The following is a 27,375-nucleotide window of genomic DNA, read 5'->3' as shown; positions in this document are numbered from 1 at the left end:
ATTGCTATTCACGCAAGGTAACTTTTATTGATTAAAAATAATAATACACAGAGATCTTCCAAAATGTTTCACAGCCTTATTCCACCAACAAAGCCTTCTAAAACAAAAAACCAAAGCTGAAAACATCAAACTCTAACAGTATTCATTTGTGGAATTTCTCATTCTGCCGAAATATCAACAACAAAATGCTTGCATCAAATTGGTCATATCTACATGACAGAACAAAATACACAGGCAGAACCACACAATTGAAGGCTTCAATTCTCAAAAACATCGACAGGATAATGTTCAATAGGCTCTCACAGACACCAGGAACCATCAAAGCAGTCATTTGGCACTAGGGGGCAATGAGTCTAAAATAGCAGTTATCTTCTTATGTAACTCTGGCTTGTTGGCTCCCACAAGCTTGTCCAGCTGCTGCCCATCTCGAAGGAAGAAGAAAGTAGGAGTAGCTTTGATCTCCCATGAAGCACTAAAGTCCTGCAAACACACATAGTAACACACTAATTTTAATCACCATCCAGTTCAACATATTCCGCTGTAAACAAAACTTGTAGCCATATCAATATATGACAAGTTTCAAAATCAGGATTGAATTTCTTTGTTTTTTTTTTTTTTCTTTCATTTATATGACTTTTTATTCAATATCTATTGTGAAGACTGTACAATAAGTCCAGAGAGAGAGGGAGGGTGCATATCATGCAACTAAAAGGATAGTTATGACAGTCCAACCTATGTAGATGAATGAGAAGAGAAATTGGGATATCAGGAAGCTCGAATATAATTTACAACTTACAGATAGTTCATCAACATCAATCACTAAGAACATCAGAGAAGGGTAGTTTTCCGATAGCTCAATGTAGTATGGTGCAATCTGTTTACAAGGACCGCACCATCTTGCACTGAAATTTGCGAGCACCTGTTAAACATCCATATTCAGTTCAAAATGAAAACAGATTACTAAAACACACTAGTCAGTAGATCAAATAAATTTTACATGAAGTCAGCTCCAAAGCCAACCAACATGGTTGTATTGCATACGCTGCAAAATGAGAGCTGTGGGGAATTTTAGGGTGTAGGGTGCATCTATTTGATGGAGACATCATACCCAAGACATGGTTTACATGTCCATATGATCTATTAATGATGAAGGATAGCTGAACTTTTGTGTTATTAGATTTTATTTAGGTTTATTTATTGGGCTTAATTTAACTATTGTTTGATATTTTATTAAATATTACACAGTTTTTTATGAATTAAATAAAAATTGCATTGTAGATTTTCTCAACCCACATTCTTCTCTTCTTCAGCTTCTTTGGCTTCTTTTTTTAAGTGTTCTTTTTTTTAGCTTTAAATCTCTTTTGTTTCACAACAGTTTTGGCATCAGAGCATATTCTTTTAATTGTTCTCAAAATTAAACTATCTATGGACTTGTTTAAATCCTAGATTTTATGGGAAGCTTTCATCAATAGTGATTAAAAAAAATCACCACGCCACCAGCAAGGGTGGCAACAGACCGAACCAACAGCAGACCATCCAACATCCACCAGCAGCCACAGCAACAAGAGTCCAGACACGAACCAATAATTCAGCAACTTTGCCACACCAGCCGTCGCACAACAGTCTTTGAGAAGAGAAGATAGCAGCGTGTTAGAGAGGCGAGGAGAGGACAAAACAGCAGCAGCACTTTAACAAATGTTTCTCTCTCGTTGATTTGTTGAAGTCAAAAGGCAGCAACATTATCCATTAAAGAAGATAGATCTTCCTTTTTGACACATCAAAATTGGCAGCAACACTATCTATTAAAGAAGATAGATCTTTCTTTAACACGTCAAGATTGGGAGAGAGAGACGTGGAAGAGGATGAGATTTCGTGACAGTTTATTGCCAAATTCCACAATTTACTTTACTGCCTATTTCTATAGCTTTTTTTTTTTTATTTAGTTGTAATTTCTATTTATATTAGTTTAGAAGAAAAAGAAAAAGGGAAATAGTGACAAAAAAATATAAAAAAATGTGGTCAGAAGAAGGGAAAAAAAAGTGAAAAGTGACTGTAAAAACAAAAGAGAGAAAAATAGGGGGAAAAGTGAAAGTAGAAAAAGGATATTTTTCAGGACATCAACGGCAGCTCACATGATCCAAATAGTTTACCGTCAATATTAAGTAATTTGATCGGTAAATTACTTAACTATTTGATTCATTGAATTTTATTTATTTGGAAATATACTTTTTACATTCTTTTGTGCCTTAAAAAAATAAAAATGAAAAATATCATCTTGCATTATATTCTTATACTTTGCTCACTTTATATTTTGCTATTTAAGTTTTTTCATTACATATAGAGCTTATGGAAACTAGTAAAAAGTCATGATCTTTATTTGATTAATCATTTATACTTGAGGGTCTAGCATTGCATGCTTAAAATTTTTCTTGTGTTTTTTGTTCTTGATTAATCTCCACATAAAAAAAAAACAGAATTAGCTTTATTTATTTATCATGATTTCACTTATAGAAATCTTATGTGATCTTAATTCCATTTCTAAATTAGTATTGTATGCATTTGTATCATGATCATATAAGGTCCAAACTTAAGTCTACACTTACCGTGGACTCGACCCTTAGTGATACTCTTAGGGCCATTTGAGGAGAAATGCAAACCCAGATAACCGACATGTTTAAAAGAATTAAACTCTCAGAGAGTTCTCGAATAAGACACCCAAAAACTAATAAATATTACAAGAATAATCATTATAAGCAAGTTCACCCTAAGTGTCACCAATATGACTATCATTTAGGTTACTCTAAATATAATGACCTTGATGAGCAAGTTGGGAGCTCTAACAAAGCCCCCACTTTTGACGGTCATCATGACCCTTGGATCTTTGATAAGTAGATTCGTGACATGGATCAATTCTTTAAGTGGCACAACTTCTTTGATAATAAAAGAATACTTTGCATAGATTTTGTAAAAGTTTGAATGATGATTTTGGAAAAAAGATTAGGCTCATAGGTGTTTTCATTTTGACCAAATCTATATTGTATTACAAGATTAAGAGTTGCTTATAAAAAGTAATGGATAAAATATCAAGACCCTCGTACTACCCCTTTTAGATCTCAATTTAAAAATTATGGTTCTTTGTTAGGTACTCCATCATATAAACTTGATCCTAGTAGTGCCCAAATTTATAAAGATGAGGAAAAAACAAATTGTTAATGAAATGTTTAGGATGAGTTCAGAGATTTAGTATGCTAAATGTCAAGGTTTCGATCATATCTTCTTCAACTGCACATTTAAACCTTTAGCCATCCAAAAACATAAGCATATAGGTGAAAAGAAAAACTATTGCATCTAAATGTACGAACTCAATCCTAAGGACTTTAAAGATTTAGATGAAGAGGATGTGAAAGAAAAGGGACTTAACACTACAAGTCCAAATGAGTTTGAAAATGAGGTTAATAAAGAATATAATAATTCTACTTTATTGATAGAGGAAGGAGTTTTTAGTGAAATTGCCCGAAGAGATAAATACGATTTTAGAAGAGTCTCATGATATTAGTTCTCTTAAACTATTTGATTCCTTATCCACCATGCTTGACGTCTAGCACATCAAAGGTTTAGAGCAACATGCTCCTCACTCCCCTCATGCTTGACATCCAGCACATCATAGGTTTAGAGCAATATGTTTAGCTCCATGATCCCTTACCCTTGGCATGCGATGAGAAAGATGAAGATAATCATAATTTACTATGTTATATCCAAATTATATCTACTAAGACTTCAAATATATGATTCAGCTGAGTCCTTAACATGTAAAGTTCATAATTTGCATGTTGAGATCATAAAACAAATTCAAGCAAGTAATGAACAATACAAATTTCGAACTAATTTACATAAATATCATGATGCACTTAATGTTAGAGATTATTTTACGATACAGATTAAAAGTGAACAGTGTTCATTGGAAACCAATCTTAAGTTTTAAGTGAGCAGTGTTAGACCATTAAAGCGTTGCTAATAATTGAATCAAATAGTTATGTTATTAAACTACCACTAAACTTTGATATTAACTCTACTTTTGTCATGATGGATCTCGTTATATATATAACACAACAGTTTATCTTTTATGATCCTTTTGAAACCCTTGCCTCATTATCCTTATCTTTGGCACAAAAAAAAAACATTTTAATACTACTTTGGAAGCACTAGTTGTTTTTACTACGGATGGTGAACTTCAACGATTCTCAATATATGAGCTAGAGGACCAGATTCAGATTATACTTGGATTACCATAAAGACATAACAACAGTTTGATCCTTATCTTTAAAAGTGTTATTAGAGCCGCCTTGAACTATACTCGACACGGTCAAGTTCTTCCAAGCTTGAGAGAGTTGACGGGAACATCAAACCCGAGACATGGTTCACACTTTCATAAGTTTTATGATGATGGAGAATAGTCAAACCCTTGTGTTATTGGATTTTATTTAGGTTTATTTAGTGAGCTTAATTTAACTATTATTTGATATTTCATTTAGTGGGCTATAAGCCCAATTATTTGTTTTAGGATTTTAGTATTTATATCCTATTTATTTAAATGTTAGATATTTTTTGATAAATTAAATAAAAATTGCATAGACTTTTTTAACCCACATCCTTCTCTTTTTCAGCTTCTTTGGCTTCTTTTTTTTTTTTTCTGAGCTTCTTCTTTCTTTTATTTTAAGCTTTAAATCTTTTATATCCTGCATCAGCACTATTTCATCTCTTTTGGTTCTCAATAAGAAATTCGCTAACCTCAAGTTATAATTCTCAGTCAAAAGACATTAATGAGTATTGTAAAAAAACGATAATGGAAGAAAAAAAAATCCCGTGGATGGACAAAAGCCAAACTTACAATTTTGCCATCCCTGCTTGCTTCTGACAGCTTCTGATCCCATCTCTCTTTTGTGGTAATGAGGTGCACATTACCACCAGCAAGCTCGATATGTGGTTCATCATCATCCGCATCATGGTTGCGCTGCAAATAGCATGAACACTCAGAACTCTGTCCTTATATGACTTCCACAGGATAAGAATAAAACATGAATATGAGTGCATAATAGCAAGTGCGCATTGACAATTGCATAGGACAAACACAATTTAATCCTTTAAGACAGTGCCATGGCAAAGTGGAACCCTAAAAGATAACCAGGGAATAATAACATAACGAGTCAGCTATATCTATATACAAAAGGAGTCCATTTTAGAAAAAAAAAAAAAAAATAGCCAAAAGAATTGATTTTTTTTTTTTTACATGTGAATAGATTCACTCGAGTGCCATCAAGCATAGACGAAATAGATGGATTTGTTTTTTATTCTTTATTTCAAACAGAGTAGATTGCAAATTTCTATCCACAAGTTTAATATTTAAAGTTGAAAAGTCTCTGTTATTGTTTTACTAGTTTTTAAGTGGTTAAGCGAGTTCATTATTCTTTGTTTTAGCAGCACTATCCTCTCTAAAACAATAGGTAAAAATATAGTTCCCCTTTGTAGCTTGACTCTTCATGGACTACTTTAAAAGTTTTTAATTGTGACAGCAACATTTTTTGGACAGATGATACTGATTCGTGTTCCATATTCTGTTGACATCTCAATTAAAACTGCCAGTGATGTGAAACTTGTTATAACTATACATGATGTCTCATCCTGAATGCATAATGCATCTGACACAGACTTGCACCATTTTAACCTGGAAATTTTCTAGAAGCAATCAATCAATGACTTGACGACATTGTATCCATCTTAGTCTTCACCATCTTTTCCAGGCCGCAAATGAAAATCACATCAGCTGGGGCGCCTTTACTGAAAATCTGAGTAAACTAACCGCTAAAAGGTTTCTCTTTTCCCAACTGACTACCATGGAAAAAAAATATGTTAAAAATCGGATGAGCAGTCTCCTGGACAAGGTTACTCCTGAAACTAACAGTATATTCAATACAATGAAAACCCAGAACCCATGCTCTCCTATCAACGAAAACAAGTTTGTAAGTCTCCAACTTAAAAGTAATATAATTGCTTAGGTTGTCTCAATTTCCCATGAAAATGTGTTTTTCAGTAATTAGATAATTTCAGCCACGTTATATCCCGTGTTACCAACTACTTTAAGATCAGCCTGGGGAATCTTTTTCTGCAGTATCATACCAGCCAAGGCCCTAACCTTCATTTAATCATAATTCAATACTACCTTCTGCTGCAGTCTTACAAACTACTATTTTGATCATTTCTCCATTCTAAACTATTCACAGTCCCTTCAAGAGAACCAGATTCCATTGATAAGCACGATCTTTTCCAAAGTAAATTTTCCTTGTTATTGTGAAAGCAATATGAAGACAACAATATGCCTAAATCCACATGGAATCTTGCACAGAAACCACGACACCAAGCGGGCATTGTTGATTCATGATGGACGTGGTACAATTTGATTCCTGGGAAAAGTGCAATAACATGTGGAAGCCTTAAGAATAGGTGGGGAGTAAGCCATGGAGTCAGCTAAATCTACATTTCAAGGAGTCCAATAAAATACTAAGCCAAACGAACTGATTTGTTTTTCTTTACAAAATTGAATAGATTCATTAGGGTGCCACCAACAGAACATAACAAAATTGACAGATTTGGTTATTGTATAACAAAAAAAAAATGCAGAATTCGATCCCAAGTTTCCTATTCAAAGTTGAAAAGATTTTGATAACATTTTAAGAATTTCAGAGGGTTGAGAGAGTTTGTTATTCTTCATGTTAATGATCCTTGCACGGCAAATCCCTTCTGTGGCTTCACTGGTCACCCACAAACCATTAACAAAATCCTTAACTGTTATTGTCATGTTTTTAGGACACATAATAACAGTATGTTTTTTTTGCGTACACAGTTGATTTATCTTAACCAAAACTACAAATGATGAGAAGCTTGTGATGGTTTTAGGACATATGATAACATTACGTTTCTCTTACTCGATGCATAACCATGAAATTGATACAGAATTCCACTATTCTTGGAACTTTTCTAAATGTAATAAAATGACAATAACAATGTTGTATTTATTGCATATCCTCTTTTTTTCATTATTTTTTCATGCCACAACATCATATCAGCTGGTGAGCCACGACTATCAAACCTTAATACATCACCTACAAAAGGATACTATTTCCCCCCACGGTTACCACAAAAAACTCATACTAAGAATTGGATGAATCAAGTGACAAGTACAAGTGTAGTCCAAAGATCGTGGTTGCTCCTAAAACTAACAATATACACCAACACTGTTAAATCCTACAGCCAATGCATGCTCCCCTATCAGCAAAGATAAGACTCCAAGTCTCTAACCTAAAAGCTCTTCATTTTTAAGGATACATCTTAGGTATCGTCTCATGTTCCCAAGAGAGTTTCAGCGAGAGAATATTCCGCCACATCATCCCTAGCACCAACTAGCTCAAGGTTAGCTGTGGAATCCTTTTGTGCAATATTATAGCAGCCAAATTCCTGACCTCCATTAAATCAATAACTCAACTATATCTAATGCTACAATATTACAAAGAGCTATAGTTTTGGAAATGGCTCAGTTCTTAACTCCTCGTAAAACCTTCAAAGAACTAAACCCCATCAATAAACTTCCATTTTCACGACTGTCTAGTAATTTTTTTCCATTTGCAGTATCTAAAAACAACAAGAAAAACAATAAGAAACCTGAATTCCAAGCTTCCCCATACACAAACAAAAAAGAGTAATCGGTTGCAATTATTTGTAAGAAGATAAAATAATTAATTTCCATAGAAACTCTTACCTTAGCCAAGCAAAGTCCCATATCTGAAATCCAGACTTTAAACCCAAGCAGATTGATGTAATGTCCCAATTACCCTGAAAATGGAACGAAATCCAAAATCTTCAACACGCCAAAAGAAAAACCACTAAAATGCATATTGTTCTTAACAATTCACAGCAACAACAACAAAAAAACAATAAACTAAAAAGAATTTAACCACTTCAATTCAAAACTGTGAAGCAGAAGCCTCTAAATCATATCAGTAAAATTAAATTTGGGTAGCAAGAAAAAGGAAAAATCTTTCAAAACATTTCTCTTTAAATTACAATTAAGAACCAAAAGTAAGATCATTTACTTCAACAATCAGCATATTAAAACTCTCTTCTTTCAATAACATTAACAGCACTATTCTTAAAGAAAAAACATTAAAAACAGAAACAATGAAGCATACAGAGAAATTAAGACAAGAAGGGGGTCATCAATTATGATTACCTTCTTCTTTAAGATTAAAACAAGGAGATTATGAACCCTAGTCTTGATTTGCTGAGTAATGAAGGGCAGAGCGAGAAGAAGAATGTTTTGTTGTCCACAGGTAGACAAAGGTTTGTGCTTTTTCTGATTAAACTAATGAAAAGGAGAAAGAAATAACAAACAAAGGTGAGACATTCTTTTGTTGTTGAGTAATTGGAGTTGTTGCTTTGGTTCACTGTCCTCGTATTTTGCTCCGTTTCTAATTTTAGAGAGGAGGTTGCACTAAAATTTATTACTTGCCGTAATGTCATTAAGTAAGTGTTTAAGGTTATAGAAATGATTATTTTTTATTTGAAAATATATAAAATTAATATTTTTTATTTTTTAAAAATTATTTCTAATATCAAATTATTAAAAAAATTTAAAATTATTAAAATAATAAAATTTAATATAAAAATATTCAAAAATATTTTTGGAATGTAAAAATAAATAAACTTAATAGTGTGCTTGAAAGTTTGGTCACAGTTGTTTTTCAAAGTGTTTTTCACTCGGAAACATATCAAAATAATATTTTTTTATTTTTAAAAAATTATTTTTAACATCAGCACATTAAAATGATTTTAAAATATCAAAAAATTAAATTTTTTTAAAAAAAAACGTTTTTGAAACACATGTTAATTTAGCTACTATCATGGTTTTTAAATTCAAATACTGAAAATACTTTAATAAATCTCACTGAAAACTTTATTTTTAAAAAAATCTTGATTAGAAAAATATAATTAATTTGTAAATTTATAAATTTTAATTTTTAAAACACAGCCATAAAACCTACCTTAATATACAAAAATACTTACCTAAATATCGCCTCCCATAAAAAAAAAAAAAAAAAAAGTAGATAAAGTTTGTTAGGATAAAAAAATATATGCACTGTTTCAAGTGAACTTACTAGCAAGTTAGGGTTTTTGTTTTGAAATAAATGATTGTCACAATTTTCACACCACTGTAATATGGTAGATGGAGAAGGCATTAATTGGTGAGTCAAACTGGTCCTCAATTTAAAATCTATTGCCTACTAATTAGTGATTAAGAATTATGTTTTATGGAATGCTTCTATAAAATATAAAATATACATGAAAATCAATTTACAATGCTTGTTGATAAAAAAAAAAATTAAACTTGAAAATGTAGATTAAAACAATTATCAATCATTTCGCCTCAGACGACTCTATTTTAAATTGAAATTCCTATGCTGGATTTACATGCTCTTATTGGCAGGTATTTGGTCAGTCTGAAGATGTCATTTCTTTTGTTTTGTCTCTCGCCAAGCATCACAAATATCCCAGATAGATGTCAACAACAAGAGACAGCATTGATATCTGAGAGGTGGTTAAATTTGCTAGCTGCGAGCAAGAGAAGAATGGCCGACGAGGTGAAGAACAAGAAGCTTGATTCTTCATGAAGTCGATGGTGCCTCTCATTCATATTTCACAGGTATTCACTTCGAAGGTTTTCAGTTGGAGAGCAAAACTCCACCCTCGAGAACCTTGAACGAACGGAATTTAACCCGGAAGATCCTTTTATCTGTGCCCCATAACAGGGTAAATGAAACAGAATCACCATGACAATGAAATCTCATTTTGTTATATTTAAACATTCAAAGAGTGATTTAAGCTTTTCCTGCCTCCATTTCCTATAAGATAATCTTTCACGTTCAATCTCAGTATTTTCACAATGAGGTCTGCTGAGCAAAGTCGGGCGTGTTTGTTCATGAGGTGCACTACACGATGCATCTCGTAAACAAACACACTTTTCCACAGCTGGATGTCAAAGCTTAAAAATAGAAGTGGAATGCCTCTTTCTATGTCTACACTATGGACACCTCGCATAAAACAAATGGCCTGGCTTTTACAATGGGCATGCAAGGTAGGATACAGAAAAATAAATGAAATGAAATGCCCAAAGGGTAAACAGTTAAAAAAGGCAGCAACAAGAAACGTCTAGATTAAAACGACATACTTTCCATATATTATTTCCATGCAACCCCCAAATCATAGTTTGGAGCTGCACGAAATATCATTCATTCTTATGAAATTCAAACCCTCACAAAACCAACCCCAAAAGAGTAAACAGACCATGTTTCAACACATAACAATAAACGCAAGCCATTTATACAATGTTTCCATAACGTCAGCCCATGGCATACTTCTGTGTCCAACTGCGAGCAGTGGCTTCATATTTGGCTCGGTCAGTCTTGTACATATGGGCAATCTCTGGTACAAGAGGGTCATCAGGATTTGGATCAGTCAGCAATGAGCAAATGGAGAGCAGTACCTGATAAGCATCCATCAATTAGCAGAAATAATTAACAAATCTTTCTTTGACTGTGGTAGCATGGGAGTCAAGTACAGAGACTTCTGTGTTAGTTTCAAGATGAAATCTAAAGCCTCATGCTCACCCAACCAACCCACTGAACCATTCTGCTTTGACAGCATTGATAAATTAAAGAAGAAGAAGAAGAGCCCTGTTTGAATTTCAGCAACAGAGAGCCTCATGTTCCTAATCTATGGAGCATGAAGCCAATTCATGTTTTATATCCTAAGAAACATTAACTGCAGGAGAACATTCAAGTTGCTAAACAGGAGAACAAGACACGCACCATTGCTATCTACACACACAAGCATAGACTGGCAAGCAAATTTTACTGCCGTAGCATTACACTTGGTCAATTCAGAATAACATTCTAGATTCTTGATGAACACATTTTGCAGACAATAAACATGGATAAAAATCTATAAGATACTCTTAGCAATAAGCGTAACTAGTCAGGGGCGGAAGCAGGGGCCCGGGCCCCCCTGCAAGACATTTTTTTTTAATTAATGGGTAATTAAATGTGAGGAGATTTTAGATTTTTTATTTTTTATTGTAAAGAGGTGAGCATTTAAGTGTGACTTTACTTTTGATTTCTTTTGAATTTATTCTTGACCTACACGGGGAAAAAAAATATAAAAACATTATTTTGTGAAATAAAAAACAGAGCCACCAATTTACCCTCATATAAATCCTGCAGCCAATCAAAAACAGAAATAAAAACACAAATCATGAGCAAAATTTTTCTACAAAAAGATTAAAGTAGAGCTACCAATTAATTTATCTTTCATCAAACAAAACAAGGTAATTTAAATTTAAAATCTAATTTTGTTTTGTTTTGAAATGTTTGTTAATAATTTGATGATGTTTTTTTTATAATTCTACCATTTTTGCTCTTTTTTTTCTTAGATCTGCTAGTTCTACCAATTGTTTTTTTGAATTCTTGTTATAGTGATTTTTTTCTAATTAATTAGATATATTTTATTGGTTTGTTTTGATTATGCTTGAATTTTTTTTATATATTTTGTTTTAGCAGAGCCACCAAAATTATCAATTTTTTCTTACGATATATGTTTTGATTTCAAGTTGAACCATGAACAAAATAAAAAGAACTGTTTTTTTTTTTTTGAAAAAACAAGAAAAAATATTGATAACTCACAGCCTACTAAACGAGCTTTTTCAGTGATGAAGATTGTTAAAACAAGACTTCGCAATCGGATGGAGGATGATTTTCTTGCAAATTATTTGATTGTTTATATAGAAAAAGAAATTGCTAAAAGATTCACAATTGATATGATAATTGATGATTTCTATTCTATGAAAGAATGACGAGCACAATTAAAATAAATATGTAAAAATCATTCTTTATTATTTTTTGCTTTATTTCAAAGTTTATCAAACATAAATAATGCTTTGCTTTAACTAGTGTTTCTTATATACTTTATATGTTTATATTTGATAGATATAAAGACCAACAACATTAAAGTGATGGATACATTATGAAGATGAAATTAACTTCATTGCTTTGACTCAATTTGATATTGCTCCAAACATTTTACCTTATACAAAGGTCATTATATGTTTGTAGTAAGTTATTTGAATAAAACTAAATTATACAGGTTTTGTTTTACAACTCATGTACAATAAATTAAAACAAATATTATATCTTGTTATATTAATTTTGGCCCCCCTAACAAATAATTCTAGCTCTGCCCCTGTTAGTAACAATAAATTTGGAAGAGAGTGATGTGAATGCCTGTATTCTTAAACTACTGCCACATAAACTATGTGATCACAAACTCTTCCATTCTCCATTCATCCTAAAACAGATCATAGTCTACAAACTTTACTCGAGCAAACTATTGCTAGAAAAAAACAAGAACTGCAGCACATTAACATGTTATCAGCATATATTAACAGAGCAAAATCAAACCTTAGAAATGGTAAGAGCAGGACTCCACTGCTCTTTGAGGATATCAAGACAAATGCTTCCATTACTATTAATGTTGGGATGAAAGACCTTGGTCCTAAACGCAACCTGAAAAGAGTGTAAAAAAAAACATCATTATCCCTCCGGATAAAAAAAATGGGCACACACAACCAAACAAAACAAAGCCTTTTTATCTAACCACATACGCAAGTCAAAATCTGAAATTGCTCCATTGACAGCAAAACAAATTACCTTTGGAGGTTTGAAAGGATAATCAGGAGGGAAATGGATGGTTACTAGAAACACCCCACCTGCATATGGACTATCAGCAGGTCCCATTATTGTTGCTTGCCAGTGAAACATATCTTCAGCTACAGGACCTATATATCCAATCAAAACCCAGGATTTACCAACCTCCAGATTTGAACAATCCCAGATAAAACTAATCATCCATTGCAAAAAAAAAAAAGTTCAAGCAGAGTGGGCTTCAAGCCACAACCAAGCAGACTGAAGTTCACATAAAAAAAAAGAAAAAAAAGCAGAAAACTGAAATTTTGCCAAATCAGAATAAATAAAGAGCTGGGCTTTCAGAAATTTAAAAAAAAAAAATATTGCACACCTGCACTGCAAGAAGTAGGTGGATCCTTCTGTAAATCCTTGAGTTCCTTCAAGATACGCTTTGCAGCCATTATTTTTACCTCTCCTCTTCACCTTGTTAAAAACAAAAGAGAAAAAAAAGTTACAAACAGCAGAAAACAAACAAAAACGAAAGAAAAAGAAAGAGTACCTGAAGATGAGTGGTGGAAGGGGAAATCTGCGATCTGGAAATAAGTCGACAGTGGACCAACACAACCGCTGATTTCCCACTCCCTGTTATCTGACAGATAAAAGAGGTAGCCGCGGAGGAGGAGGAGGAGGGTCTGCTTTTGGTTTTTTCCGGAATCTCCTTTTATTGTGTTAGGGTCTGTTTGGCGGTGCTGAAATAAAATTATGCCACCTTTCTCCGTATAGTCTTATTCTTGAGGGTTAAATAAATTTTTGTCCTTGTAAATTTATTAATGTTACACTTCGACTCTCGTAGTTTAAAATTTATTAATTATTATTATGATTTTAGTGTTTATTTGGTAATATGGTGGGAAATTAAAAGGGTGATATTGAAAAGAGCATTTCCAACGAGAAGGTAAAAGAAGAGTTAAAAGGAAAATCTTGTACTTTTAGCTTTTTTATTTGTTTTTGTCCACTTCAACCGGGTAGCTAAAATAGCTGTTGAATATGGTAAAAGCTATTTTTATCTTTTTCAGTAGCAAAAGGCAAATGAAAATGTTGGCAACTGTTTTTTTCTCTGTTGATTTATATCTGTTGGCCAACGTCTTTATTTTGTATTCGTTGACCAACATTAATGTTTTTCATTTAAAAGCAGAACTAACAGAAGGAAAGAGACAACATTTAAGCAAAACATAAGGAAAAAAAATTTACCTGCAAATTTCACCCTTCTCTCTGATTTAGAAAACAAGAATTAATTGTTCTCCGGTTAATTAATAACATCGATTGTGTTAATTAGCTGAAATCAAAAGGTACGTGTGCTTAAAGACTTTTTCTATTTTTATTATTTTTTTGCATCTCTTGATTTTTATTTGCTATTTGTAATGATTTTTATTTCTTTGTTATTTTATGTTTTTGATATAGGTTAAGGAAGATAATTTTTATTTTTATTGTTATCTTTGACAAAATTGAAAGGAAGTAATGATAGTAGCTGATATTGATAAAAACATGGAGTGACATATCTTAAATTTATTTTTGATTGTTTATTTTAATTTGAGGTCAATTATATTTTGTCTTGTTAAAAATACAACTAAACCAAGTGATTAGATTAATTGTATGATTAGATTAATGTTAGAACAAGTAGAAGGCAATTCTTATTATTAATTCACATGTATGGAAACTATAAAATTGCTAGATATTGAATGTGAGCTTCTTTTACACCCTTTTATAAGGTTTTAACTTGAGTTATTTTTTTCAATGCAGATGGATTCAAATTTTCCGAGCTCTTTTACCAACTTTTTTATGAGCGAGTCAAAATATCTTCTCTCTCAACCAAACGATTCTTATCAATTAATTAATGACTTAACATACTCGAATTTAAATGTCAATACAATAAAAAAATCATAAAAAAGTAAAAACTTCTCACCAGAAGAAGATTGTTTACTTGTCTCTACATGGTTAAATACAAGCAAGGATCCAATTACAGGAGTTGAACAGCAAACAAAACAATTATGAGCTCGCGTATATGTTTACTTTGTAGAGAATGGAGGAAACTTGAATAATCGTTTCTAAATAAACATCTCAAATAGATGGCAAGAAATAAATAGAGAAGTTGGTAAATTTGTTGGATTTGTTACTCAAATTGAAAATCATTAGCAAAGTGGAATGACCAAAGAATCAAGGGTAATTTTAGTATTCATTTCCATGTTAAATTATTTAACATATATTTTAACATTATTTAATTTATTTATTTACCAGATTAATAATGCTCGGCAAATGTATGCTTCTTGCGTTAGCAAACGATTTCAACTAGAACATTGTTGAATTATCTTAAGAAAAGAACCCAAATGACAATTTGAGCGTGCAAGTCAATATCAAAGGTCAAACAAGAAACAAAAAAAGTCATGTCAATGCAAGTCCGGCTTCATCAACTCCATCTACCTCTGATTCTGTTAGTTTATAAGAAGATAGTGAACCATTGATTTATCAAGATAGACCAATCGATCAGAAGGCTGTAAAGGAATGACTTAAACGTAGATAAGAAAAGGATAAAGTTGGGGAGGTAACTGTAACAAATCTCTTACAACAATTCAGGGATACTCTAGTTGAAATTGAGGATCAGAAGAAATAAGACAGAAAAATTATGTTAGAGCAACAAGCCATGATGATTCAACAAAGTCAAGAGAAACAAGAATTGGACAGGATTAAGAAAGAAAAACAAATTATGAAAATGAATATTTCTAATTTAGATCCAATTTCTGCAGCGTATTTTCAAAATATAAAGTTAGAAATTATGCAAAAGAGAGGTTTTAATTTTTAATTAACTTTGATTGATTTATTGTAATGTAATGTATTTTTAATTAAATATGTAGAAAATTCTTGGTTATTTCAATTCATAATACTTTTTTGAAGTTCCTCTAACACTTAACAATAATAAGTATGATTAATTAACTTAAAAGATAACAACCATAATGAAAAAAAAACATAAAAAACTTGAAAATTATGATAACATAAGAAGTTCAAATCTAAAGATTTTACTTATTGCCATATTGTTCCCACAAATGTTCAATCAAATTTTCTTGTAGTTGAGAGTTAGTTGCTTTATCCCTAATTCGATTATGAGTTTGAAGAAAATCATGTAGTTTTGGTATTTCACCATGTGACACTGATATAAAGGAATTGACTTCATATTCATGGTCAAATTCAAGGTTCATTACTCCTTCATCCTCAATAATCATATTATGCATTATTATGCAAGCTTTCATAATATATGCAAGCGTTTCTTCATCCTAGTATCGAACAGGTCCACGTACAATTGCAAAATGAAATTGGAGCACCCCAAATGCCCACTCCACATCCTTTCTTATAGACTCTTGCTTGCTTGCAAAATATTTTCTCTTTGCTCCTAATGGTCTTGGAATTGTCTTAACAAAGGTTGACCAATTAGGATAAATCCCATCTATTAAATAGTATCCCATTGTATATTTATACCCATTAATTGTATAATTGACAGGAGCAGTACGACCTTCAGCAAGTGCAGCGAAGATAGGTGACCGATCAAGAACATTAATATCATTTAATGATCTAGACATTCCAAAAAAGGCATGCCATATCCAAAGATCTTGTGAAGCCACCGCCTCTAGAATTATAGTTGGTTCACGACAATGACCAGTATACATCTCAGCCATGCAATTGAGCATTTCTCTTATTTCCAATGCATACAGTCAATGCTCCCTAACATCCCTGGAAATCCACGTTGCTCTCCAATTGATAATAATCGATAAATATCGGTCTTGTTTGGTGCCCTTAGATACCAATCACCAAAAACTTCTACGATCGCTTTGATGAAAGCTCTAAGACTTTCTATCACAGTGGTTTCTCCAATTTGAAGATATTCATCAGTAAAATCTGCAGGAATACCATATGCAAGTATTTTGTGAGCTGCAGTTACCTTTTGAAGGCAAAATAAACCAAAAACACCAAGAGCATCTGTCCTTTGTTTGAAATATAGATTATAAGCTTCCACTACATTTGCGATCCGAAGAAAAAGACAACAACACATCCTAAATCTTCTTCAAAATTGACTTTCAGTGAATTTAGAATTTTCATCAAAATAATCATTATATAACCTTAACTCACCTTCCTTTCTATTACGATTGACAATATTGTGACCAAGAATAGAGCCACGATACCCTGTTCTCCGCTCTTGATTATTCAATTCTTCTTCAGCAATCATAGCGATAGGAATTTGAAAAGCGAACACAGAGTGTCATCATCAAAATCAAAAGCATCATAAAAATTAAAATTAGAATGATTCATAATGAATTTTAATGAAATATAACAAAGATTGAAGAGAAGAAAATGACGAGAAAAAATGTTAAGGTATATGAGAATATTTATAGATAGATTATTTTTTCAAATTGTAAAATCTTAGAATGTTGGCGATAATTTTTTCAAAATTTGAAATTTTAAAATTTAAAATGTTGGCGGTCATTTTTTCAAAGCTTGAATTTAAAAAAAAATTGAAAATCAAAATTAAAAATGTTGGTAGTTTTTTTCAAAGTTTGAATTTGAATTTACTTTTAAAAATTAAAATTTTAACAATAACATATAAAACTTAAAATTAAAAATATTCATATAAATAAATTTTAAATTATATCTTTTAACTTTCATATTACTTCATTAATTTTATATTACTTTTATTAAGTACTCATATTAATTATATAATTAATAACATCATAATTATATTGTATATAACATATCTAAATTAGTTATATAATTATATTAAAATTAATTTAACATGAAATATATTAAAATATAATTGGCTTTTCTAAATAGCTTTTTACCATTGGAATGCACATAATCAAAAAAGCTATATTTACACTATTCAAAAAGCTATTTTCTCAATTTGGCTCTTTAATATAGCATTTTTCATTGGAGATGCTCTAAGAGTAGAAACTGGATTCTTGCTCGTTGAACCAATACCTTATTTGCTTCAGGAACGACTAGGTGGGTGGTATGCAGTTGAGTTGAGTTTTTTCATAACTTAAAAAACACAATGTTAAAGTGATGCAAGCATTAAAAATTTTGTGACTCAAACATAATGAAGACGAAAAGAAATTGAAAAAATAAAAATAAAAAATTTCTCACTTAATCCATGTTAACATGATAAGCTTGTGATCCGAATTGTGAAACTAGAACATTGTCGTAAAAAATATATAAGAAAAGAATAAAAAAACTAAATGTTTAATAAAATCAAAGTCAAAAGCTGAAATCAATAAAGAAAACAGGTGTAAAAATAGATTAAAAAAGAATATCAGTATCAACGAGGGCTAACATCTCATACTCGTGACCCATGCTTGAGACAAGGTTGACCACATAAAAAAATAACAAAACTCAATTCTCAAAAATCTAATGCTAAAGCCTGAAAAATAAATTTTAAAAAATGATAAAAAAATAAAAAATAAAAAATAATTTAACATAAAAATGGTGAAAAAGCCCAAAGTCAATCCAAGCTAATATGGTAAATGTATGACCTGGACTGCAAAACCAAGTTATCATCGTAGAAAGTAAAATAAAAAAATACTTCTTCAATAAACTCAATATTAAATTATGAAATCAAAAAATAAAATTGTTGAAAAAAAAACCAATATCGATCTAGGTTAAAATTCCATACTCGTGACCCGAGTCATGAGATCGAGATCACTACATTAAAAAATTAATGAAGCCTAGTTCTAAAAAAATTAAATATTAAATGATGAAATTAAAAAAATAAACAAATTTCAAAAAAATAAACCAAGACAAAAAAAACTATTAAAAGAATAAGGGACAAGTCCGACATGAAAATTAAAATTAATCAAGTAATGATGGATGAAATTGAATTTTTTTTATAAAATAACAATTAAAATAATGAAGATCAAATTTTATATTAATACAAAACATGACAAGATACTAAAGGATGAAATTGAAAAAAATCAAAACAAATAAAGAGCAATCATAAGAATAAGGGATACAATTGAAATAAGAAGAAAATTGAGGACAACTTTTAATTTTAGCTGGGTTAGCATGTTTTTTTGAAGAATGTAAAAAAAAGAAGGGATGGGAGATCCAACTGTTGCCTAACCACCTCGAAAAGCCCCACATACACCACCTCGGTGAATGCACCTCAACATGCACGGTCAACAAAAATGAATGTTTTTTCTTTTTAGCTATTAGGAGGTCCCTCACATGCAAATACTTGTACTACATGCCCTAACAACTTTTATTTCCTTTTTTTTTATTTAATTTATTAATGAAGAAAACCACCGTAAAAATACCAAACAACCTCTAGACTACATATGTTTTGTTTCTAGTAGCATTTTAGTAATTACATTGAAAGATAAAAAACCAAATTTGTCCATACATTCATAGTTATTTTTTACAATATGAATTCATAGTTAATCGTGAGTGTTTATATGGTGTATTTCTATTTTTTTTTAACTTTATTTTTTAATATTTTAAAATTATTTTAAAATAATATATTAATTATTAAAAAAAATAAAAATAAAAATCTTCTGGTTCACTCAAACCCTAAATTGACTTGCTGATATCAACTTATAAGAACTTAGAAACGGTTGGGACCGTGGTAGAAATTTGGTTTAATTTTTTTTTTGTTTTTTTACTAAAATTTAATATAATTTATATGTTTTGAATCGTTTTGATGTATTTATATTAAAAATAATTTTTTTCTAAAAAATTATTATTATATATTTTAGTATAAAAAATTATTTAAAAAACAACTGTTATATTATCGCACTATAGAACATACTGTTAATCTAAAACCATTAGCTTTAAAAAAATAATAAAAAAACCGTTGATTTTTCTTCTTCTTCCAAACTACTTGTTTTGATACTTAAAAAAAAAAAGAATTTTATTACAGCGATGCACGAAATAAATACCAAGTTTGAGCAACAATCACAGCCACTTGATTTGCATACCTCTCTTTCATCAGCCATCAGAACATCTCTCCTCTTCTTATTCCATCAACGAAAAGAAACCGTTACCCGCTGAAAGACGACTAGTTTTCAGCTTTTTCACTCTCCTTGAGAAGAAGACGAATTCTTCAGTGCATCAGTATGTATCAGAGACCATTGCATCCGATCTCTATCGAATTTACTGATTTTTTTTATTCAGATCTGATTGCAAGAAATGAAAGCGAGATCTTATATAATTAATTAATCAGTTAATTAACTTTGATCTGATTGCAGGTTTTCTTTAATTTATTAAAAATGGAGGAAGAGAAGAAGAAGAAGCGAAACAAGAAAAAGAAAAACAAACAGAACAATCATGGTAATACTAATAGTAATCAAGCAGCGGAAGACGACGTGTCGGTTGATCATCACAACAACAACAACAACAACAACAATGGGCAGAATCATGGTAATGAGAATGATAATCAAGTAATAGAGGTATCTTCAAATGGTGATGCTGTGGATGTGGAGGATTTTAATACACATAATGATAAGCCCAATGGAGTAGCACCACAATCTGTAAGTTTTTTTTTAATCCAATTCTTATTGTTTTTTTGTGTTTGTCTTACTAGGTGGGTTTGATTTGTTCTTAGTTTATTAATTGATAAATAAATGGAGAATTAACCACTTAGTTTTGTTAATAAAAAATGGAAAAAGAAAAAAAAAGAGAAAGAAATTGTTAGATCATATGTATGATTTGATTATTGATATGTTAGAGGTGAAAATTTTGTGTTTTTTTCATAAATTAAGTTAAGTTTTGATTAATAGTGATAACCCGAGAATCGCATTGTCATTTGCTACACTCTACGATGATCACTGTAGTTTTGCTAGCAAGGGGTCTGGAAAAAAGTTTTTATTGATGTGTTTCTTGCATTGATTGGTTTGGGTCACTCAGATGAACGTTTTGGTTAATTCAATGTAAGTGTGGCTCTCATAGTATTACTGCTCTATTTTGTGTACGATTCTCGTCTTGAAGCTCCCCCTCCTTTGTTTTTTTTTTGTTGGCTTTCAGTGTTGTGATTATAAGAATTGGATCCATGATTCTCTTGATTTGATGTGATTGTAAGAATTGGAACCATGATTCTCTTGATTTGATGTTGCGGGAACTTCTCATTATGTCAACAAATTCAAATTCAGAAGCCTGGCAGCTTGCTTAAATTTTTATGGCTCTGTCTAATTTGTGAAATCATTATTATTCAGTTTTTTCTGTGGAAGATTTGTGGGAGGAGGCAAGATGTGACAATTTGTATTTTTCGTATCCCTTAATGTAAACTTCTGAGATTTTGGTTCATGGTGTAGTCTTTTTGTTTACATTTTTTTTTGTCTTGTGCTAAGGAAAGATTGGATAATACGTGTGACCATTTTCCAGTTGCTACGTGTTTTCAGATTCTTCTTCATTTTGCTACTTACATTTAGATTTTCTGTAGGATTGACTGCTGATAATGATCCCATCGTTTTAAAATTCTGTTTTGCAGTCCATCTTGGCTGAAGCAGAGAAGCAGTGGTGGCTTCAAAGAGAGGTGACACATTCAGTCAGCTGGCTTTTCATTCTTAATTCTTTCCCTCTTCCCTCTATCATTTATTTACATAATTGGATATCTTTGTTTTTTGTAAGAATTGGAACCATGATTCTCTTGATTTGATGTTGCGGGAACTTCTCATTATGTCAACAAATTCAAATTCAGAAGCCTGGCAGCTTGCTTAAATTTTTATGGCTCTGTCTAATTTGTGAAATCATTATTATTCAGTTTTTTCTGTGGAAGATTTGTGGGAGGAGGCAAGATGTGACAATTTGTATTTTTCGTATCCCTTAATGTAAACTTCTGAGATTTTGGTTCATGGTGTAGTCTTTTTGTTTACATTTTTTTTTGTCTTGTGCTAAGGAAAGATTGGATAATACGTGTGACCATTTTCCAGTTGCTACGTGTTTTCAGATTCTTCTTCATTTTGCTACTTACATTTAGATTTTCTGTAGGATTGACTGCTGATAATGATCCCATCGTTTTAAAATTCTGTTTTGCAGTCCATCTTGGCTGAAGCAGAGAAGCAGTGGTGGCTTCAAAGAGAGGTGACACATTCAGTCAGCTGGCTTTTCATTCTTAATTCTTTCCCTCTTCCCTCTATCATTTATTTACATAATTGGATATCTTTGTTTTTTGTAAGAATTGGAACCATGATTCTCTTGATTTGATGTTGCGGGAACTTCTCATTATGTCAACAAATTCAAATTCAGAAGCCTGGCAGCTTGCTTAAATTTTTATGGCTCTGTCTAATTTGTGAAATCATTATTATTCAGTTTTTTCTGTGGAAGATTTGTGGGAGGAGGCAAGATGTGACAATTTGTATTTTTCGTATCCCTTAATGTAAACTTCTGAGATTTTGGTTCATGGTGTAGTCTTTTTGTTTACATTTTTTTTTGTCTTGTGCTAAGGAAAGATTGGATAATACGTGTGACCATTTTCCAGTTGCTACGTGTTTTCAGATTCTTCTTCATTTTGCTACTTACATTTAGATTTTCTGTAGGATTGACTGCTGATAATGATCCCATCGTTTTAAAATTCTGTTTTGCAGTCCATCTTGGCTGAAGCAGAGAAGCAGTGGTGGCTTCAAAGAGAGGTGACACATTCAGTCAGCTGGCTTTTCATTCTTAATTCTTTCCCTCTTCCCTCTATCATTTATTTACATAATTGGATATCTTTGTTTTTAACATTAGTTTTAAATAGTATTTTTTTTTCTTTTGTACAGGCTGCTTTAGAAGATACAATCAAACATTTACAAAATGAAACCGATTCACTCATAAAGACACAGGTACTGAATTATATTTTGTGAAAAACCATGTGCATGCGTGCTTGTGCAAAAGACTCTTCCTGTTGTCATGTTGACCTTTTCTTTTTTTGTTTTAATTTAAGAAGTAACTTACTGCGTTACAGGCTACCTTTGAAGAGACAATCAAACAATTACAAGATGAAAATGATTCACACATACAGAAAGAGGTACTTTGAGGTTAATCTAATTGTGGGAATGTACTTGCCAAAATTTTCTGAATTACTTCACACATTTTGTGTTGTAATATTGAATTAGTTTCTTTGTAATAACATTTATGCAAAGCATGAAGAAACTCACTGCATTCTTTTTAATTCATGCAAGAAGTAACTTAATGCATTTAACAGGTTACCTTTGAAGAGACAATCAAACAATTACAAGATGAAAATGATTCACACATACAGAAAGAGGTAATATCAACGCATCTAATGGTGGGATGAAATGGATTAATGTCCTGAACTTCTAAGAGGCTAGTTTTTTCTACTTTTTCCTAATCATGTAAGTCCTTGTTTGCAATATTTTTTTTGCAGGCTTCCTTAGAAGAAACAATCAATCAATTAAGAAGTGTAAACAATTCATGCGTAAAGAAAGAGGTAGCATAATTGTTAGATAGATGGAGAAACTCACTGAGTTTATGTTTAGATAGAAAAATTGTGTTGAGAAATGTATTATGTTTGGATAGGAAAATAGTGTTATCTCTCCTCTCTTTCAATCATGTTACTAAAGTTCCAATCTTTTTGTTTGATATTTGTTGGGAAGAGGAAGTCACCTGACTATGCCTTTTTACAGGCTACCTTTGAAGATACAATCAAACAATTGAAAACTGAAAATGATTTGCACATGCAGAAAGAGGTGATATAAACAGGCAGCTAAATCTTTGTGAATTTTATACTCAATGTACTTTTACAGTCTGGCCTAAATGGATAATTTGCAGGCTGGTTTAGAGATGAAAATCATGCAATTGCAGAGAGAAAAAGATTTCTGGCTTCTGAAAGAGGTACTTTTGGTTTTATATAAGCTTATAACAAAATCTTCTCTCATTTGGAACATTTAACACATTCAAGGGCATATCTCGTTAACACGGTAAGCCTTGGAAGTTGGAACCATCATTGAAAAACCATGTTTAAATATGCAAGTTGACTATACCCAGTTTCTTATAAGGTTGCCAGCTGTGTTTTCATCATAAGCATCAAACCATGGAATTTTAATACTGAATGCATGCAGCTTATAAGATGAGCTGTTAATGTATAGCCACATCAAATGCAGGCTGGCCTGGAGGAGAAACTTAATCTCTTACTGGATGAGAAGGCTGCTCTGGGTTTAAAACTGGTATATTTCTTGCCTCACAAGCTTTTTTAATGAAACCATATAAGAAGAGTTTAGATGATTGGCATCACATATTTCATTTTTGGTCTTTGGTTGTGCGCTCATGAGAAATATTGTTCGATAATTCCTTAGAAATTTTGTCTATATAGTTGAATAGCTTTGTGATATGTTCCACAGGCAAGCCTAGAGGAAAAAATTGGACAGTTAGATAGTGAGAAAGATTCTTGGGCTGTATCAGAGGTACCTCTTGTTATGTGCATTGTGTTTGCCTTTTCCCCTGTTTTTTTCCCTTCTCAAAGGATTTTGTTTGGTTAATTAGTGAGCTGAGCTCTCACATACCTTTTGGATACTGGGCTGTTTCATCTTGTATCATATGCATTCAAGCGTGCAGGTGCTGGAATTGAAATGTGGTTGAGTGGAGATTTGTCCTTGTTTAATGTTTCTTGGGTTTTGGGATATCTAGACTACTAGATGATGTCTACAGAAGGGCCTACCTTTTCCTTTGTTTTTTTTTTTCCCATTGAAAATACAGCATATTTACATTTGGCCAACTTCATTTGCACTGCTTCCATTATAACGGAGTGTCTTGTTTTTCTTTTTTTGGTTTGTTCCCAAATATAGATTCTGTTATTGAAAAGGCAAAGTAGTATTTCTTTACTCTTCTATTTTACTTCTTATTGAGAATCAAATATAATTCTCTGTCTTCAAAAGTTTCTAATTTAGAAGGGTGATTTTGGAAAATAGATCAGGTGCTAAAACATTTTCATCAGCCATGCTTAGTGTATGCAGTTGGCTAGAAAGTAAAGCTCTTTGGGACAAGTGCCTCTTATTCTCTTTTGATAAATGAAAAATCTCAGGTATATATGCATATAAAAAACTCTATACATGGCAAAGGGAGAAAAAAGTGGTTAGGTGCTCATTGTATGTTGTTTACTTGGAAATGGTAGGAGGGTTCTTGCACAGTGATGTTGTACTTGGAGAGGGATTTAGGAAGGAGAGGAGGGAAGAAAGGGTAGAGAATTAGAGCAAATGAAATGGGAGAAAACTAGAAGAATTGTATTAGAGGATAAACTGGTTAAAATTTTTAAGTTGGAAATGAGTTGGAGGGTTCTTCCACAATGATGCTGTACACACAGAGGGATTTAGGTAGGAGAGGAGAGGAGAGGAGAGAAGAAAGGATAGAGAAGTAGAACAAATGAAATAGGAGAAAACAAGAATAATTGTATTGGAGGAGAAACTGTTTTCAATTCTTAACCCTTAATAATCAAAGTGATGACTATAAGAGATAATGTGGGCGTTCTCTTATAGGCAGCAAAAACGAAAGGAGGAAAAGAGAATCCGTACAGATCAATTATCAAAACTGAATAGGAAATGGAATAAATTTTTAAGCAGTATAACTTCTGACTAAATAAATTTGAAGGTCATGGTAAACTATAATAACCATAATTTCTAAATAAGAAATAACATGCAATAAGATTTCAAGAAAAACGAGAATAAATATTTTGAAGATGTTCCATAACTCCTGCATTGTTGAAGCATGTATCTGCAGTTTGTATCTATCCTTTTTATAGTCGTGAGATTGAATTACCAAAGCATTAATGTATATGCTTCTAATTTTGCATATCAATGATTCTACACAGAATACAACCAAAGAAATTGTTGGTAGAATGAATATCGACATCACAAGTCTACGAATGCAGGTATATAGTTTTATCCATGTAGTTATGGTCACATCACTGCTTCTGTTGTTGCTGCCTACTGAACTTCAAATGTGTTTGTAAATGTGGTTCTCATGTGCTCTTCTTGTTCAAGTTAATTGTTGATATATTTGGTCATCCTAGAGGCAGTGTGTATGGCACGGTCATTATGCAGCATAACCTTGTTTTTGTTCTGATATGGCAATTAAAACAAAGCCTGGCAGGTGGTGGAGTTGGAATATTCCAGGAATAGTCTCGTGAAAGAAAACCAACAGCTGAAGGAAAGTGTCGCTGACCTGAAGTTACAGCTTCAAAATGTTGAGACTCAACAGAGCATCTCCTCTGCTAACACATCAGAACTTGGAAAGGTTTGTAATCCAGTGCCCTGCTTGTGAGCTTTTATTGGAAGTTAAATTTATGGTCACATGTCTGAGTTTTTGCTGCTGAACACTTCTGCACTGTACACTTTCATTCGTACATTGAGATGCTATGTTCTTTTGTTGTTCACATTTCTGACGAATTGTGATTAAACATACTGAAAAGTCGCCGTTTCTGATGTAGAATGATGCTGAAAAAGAGGACTTGAACTCCCAGATTGAAGCAGCTTGTGCACTGGTGGACAAATTGATCACTGAAAATGCAGAACTTGTTGAGAAAGTAATGGACTGCAATTCTGCTTTCCTCTTTCTTTAACTAATTCCAATGCTTTTAATGAGGCTTTATGTATAGTCTTTAAGTGGGTGTTGAGACCAAGTTTGTCAGGTCCATGCATGTGTATGCGTGGGTTTGGGTGCGCGGTTTGCCTTTGCATTCATGTGGAATGTGTTAGCAAGTATGACGACTTTAATCACCTAACTCTATATTTGTTTCTCAGGTGAATGAGTTGTACATTAAACTTGACCAACAAAAGGCAGCAGCTAGTCTTTCTTCATCTGCCGGAAGTGATGTCATTCTTAGAAATTCTGAACTTGCCAATGGAACTCCTCCCATGTCTGAATCAAGCGAGTCCGCATTGGGCCTTAAGTCAGAGTCCTTAGACGCAGATCCCCCTGCTGCGGTGCTCCCACAATCTTCAGAACCTGACGCCGAAGAAATTGTGCAAATCCCATTGGATGATAATGAAGTTCCAGATGTGGAGATGCAAGCTGAACATAAGAGCGGCGTGCCGCTCATGGATGCTCCACTAACAGGAGCTCCTTTCCGGTTAATATCATTTGTTGCTAAATATGTCAGTGGTGCTGACCTGGTCAGCAAAGATGATTCAAATTAGGGCTTGAGCTAGGATACATAATGTTTCCTTCTTTCCATCCATTTTTTTTTTTTGCCCATATACAAATTTTTATGCAGTAGAGATGGACCCAATTCGAGCCATTATACTGTATTTTTTAAACATACCGAACATGTTTGCTCATCAAAGTGAAAGATAACATGCAGAGTTGATAACTTGACACGCACACCATATTTTGTCTTGAATCTCTGCTCTAGTTTACTAATTGACGAGTCGTCTATTTTTTTTTTCTTGCACGACCTGTCGGCTAGCTAAATAACCAACGCTTCAAGGGGCGTCATGTTATTGCCGTCACGCCAGGCGACTCACATTTTCCAACGTGCTCACGTATAACCAATCATTTCTCGCCACATCATCACCAAGAAATAAAGAATTCTCCTGCACGCTAGTCCAAATAAAAAAATTCACGAACA

At 32.3% G+C, this 27,375-nt stretch overlaps 3 protein-coding genes and 1 pseudogene across 6 annotated transcripts; 1 reads left to right on the top strand and 3 right to left on the bottom strand.

Annotated features, from left to right (window-relative positions):
• Position 1: 1 nt before the first annotated feature.
• On the bottom strand, positions 2 to 8,543 carry LOC133676522 (thioredoxin H-type). Its single transcript, XM_062098203.1, has 5 exons — positions 8,282 to 8,543; positions 7,811 to 7,884; positions 4,889 to 5,011; positions 797 to 919; positions 2 to 480 (listed from the first exon to the last, which is right to left on the bottom strand). Exons 2-5 carry the CDS (start codon positions 7,829 to 7,831, stop codon positions 328 to 330), a joined length of 420 nt encoding a protein of 139 aa, XP_061954187.1. The 5' UTR covers positions 7,832 to 7,884; positions 8,282 to 8,543; the 3' UTR covers positions 2 to 327.
• A 1,715-nt stretch (positions 8,544 to 10,258) lies between these two features.
• On the bottom strand, positions 10,259 to 13,544 carry LOC133677696 (ubiquitin-conjugating enzyme E2 28). Of its 2 annotated transcripts, none has more exons than XM_062099824.1 (5): positions 13,345 to 13,544; positions 13,177 to 13,262; positions 12,810 to 12,937; positions 12,561 to 12,665; positions 10,259 to 10,591 (listed from the first exon to the last, which is right to left on the bottom strand). In XM_062099824.1, exons 2-5 carry the CDS (start codon positions 13,244 to 13,246, stop codon positions 10,448 to 10,450), a joined length of 447 nt encoding a protein of 148 aa, XP_061955808.1. In that variant the 5' UTR covers positions 13,247 to 13,262; positions 13,345 to 13,544; the 3' UTR covers positions 10,259 to 10,447. The 2 variants fall into 2 exon arrangements, with proteins under 2 accessions (XP_061955808.1, XP_061955807.1); XM_062099823.1 differs by having other exon boundaries at positions 13,177 to 13,268; positions 13,345 to 13,542.
• A 2,309-nt stretch (positions 13,545 to 15,853) lies between these two features.
• LOC133677493 (uncharacterized) lies at positions 15,854 to 17,055 on the bottom strand (annotated as a pseudogene).
• Positions 17,056 to 19,764: 2,709 nt separating this feature from the next.
• On the top strand, positions 19,765 to 27,128 carry LOC133677608 (uncharacterized). 3 transcript variants are annotated; one of them, XM_062099708.1, is made up of 15 exons: positions 19,766 to 19,931; positions 20,066 to 20,347; positions 22,400 to 22,444; positions 22,574 to 22,636; positions 22,759 to 22,821; positions 22,999 to 23,061; positions 23,182 to 23,244; positions 23,441 to 23,503; positions 23,586 to 23,648; positions 23,918 to 23,980; positions 24,155 to 24,217; positions 25,618 to 25,677; positions 25,899 to 26,042; positions 26,236 to 26,331; positions 26,549 to 27,128. In XM_062099708.1, the coding sequence occupies exons 2-15, from the start codon at positions 20,087 to 20,089 to the stop codon at positions 26,942 to 26,944; spliced, it is 1,506 nt and encodes a 501-aa protein (XP_061955692.1). In that variant the 5' UTR covers positions 19,766 to 19,931; positions 20,066 to 20,086; the 3' UTR covers positions 26,945 to 27,128. The 3 variants fall into 3 exon arrangements, with proteins under 3 accessions (XP_061955693.1, XP_061955692.1, XP_061955695.1); XM_062099709.1 differs by lacking the exon at positions 23,182 to 23,244 and having other exon boundaries at positions 19,765 to 19,931; XM_062099711.1 differs by lacking the exons at positions 22,999 to 23,061; positions 23,182 to 23,244.
• Positions 27,129 to 27,375: the final 247 nt, after the last annotated feature.

The sequence above is a fragment of the Populus nigra genome, chromosome 17 (genome assembly GCF_951802175.1).
Source record: "Populus nigra chromosome 17, ddPopNigr1.1, whole genome shotgun sequence".
NCBI classification, from domain to species: domain Eukaryota; kingdom Viridiplantae; phylum Streptophyta; class Magnoliopsida; order Malpighiales; family Salicaceae; genus Populus; species Populus nigra.
Note: the sequence above shows the minus strand (reverse complement) of the source record. Positions and strands in the feature narration are given on the sequence as shown.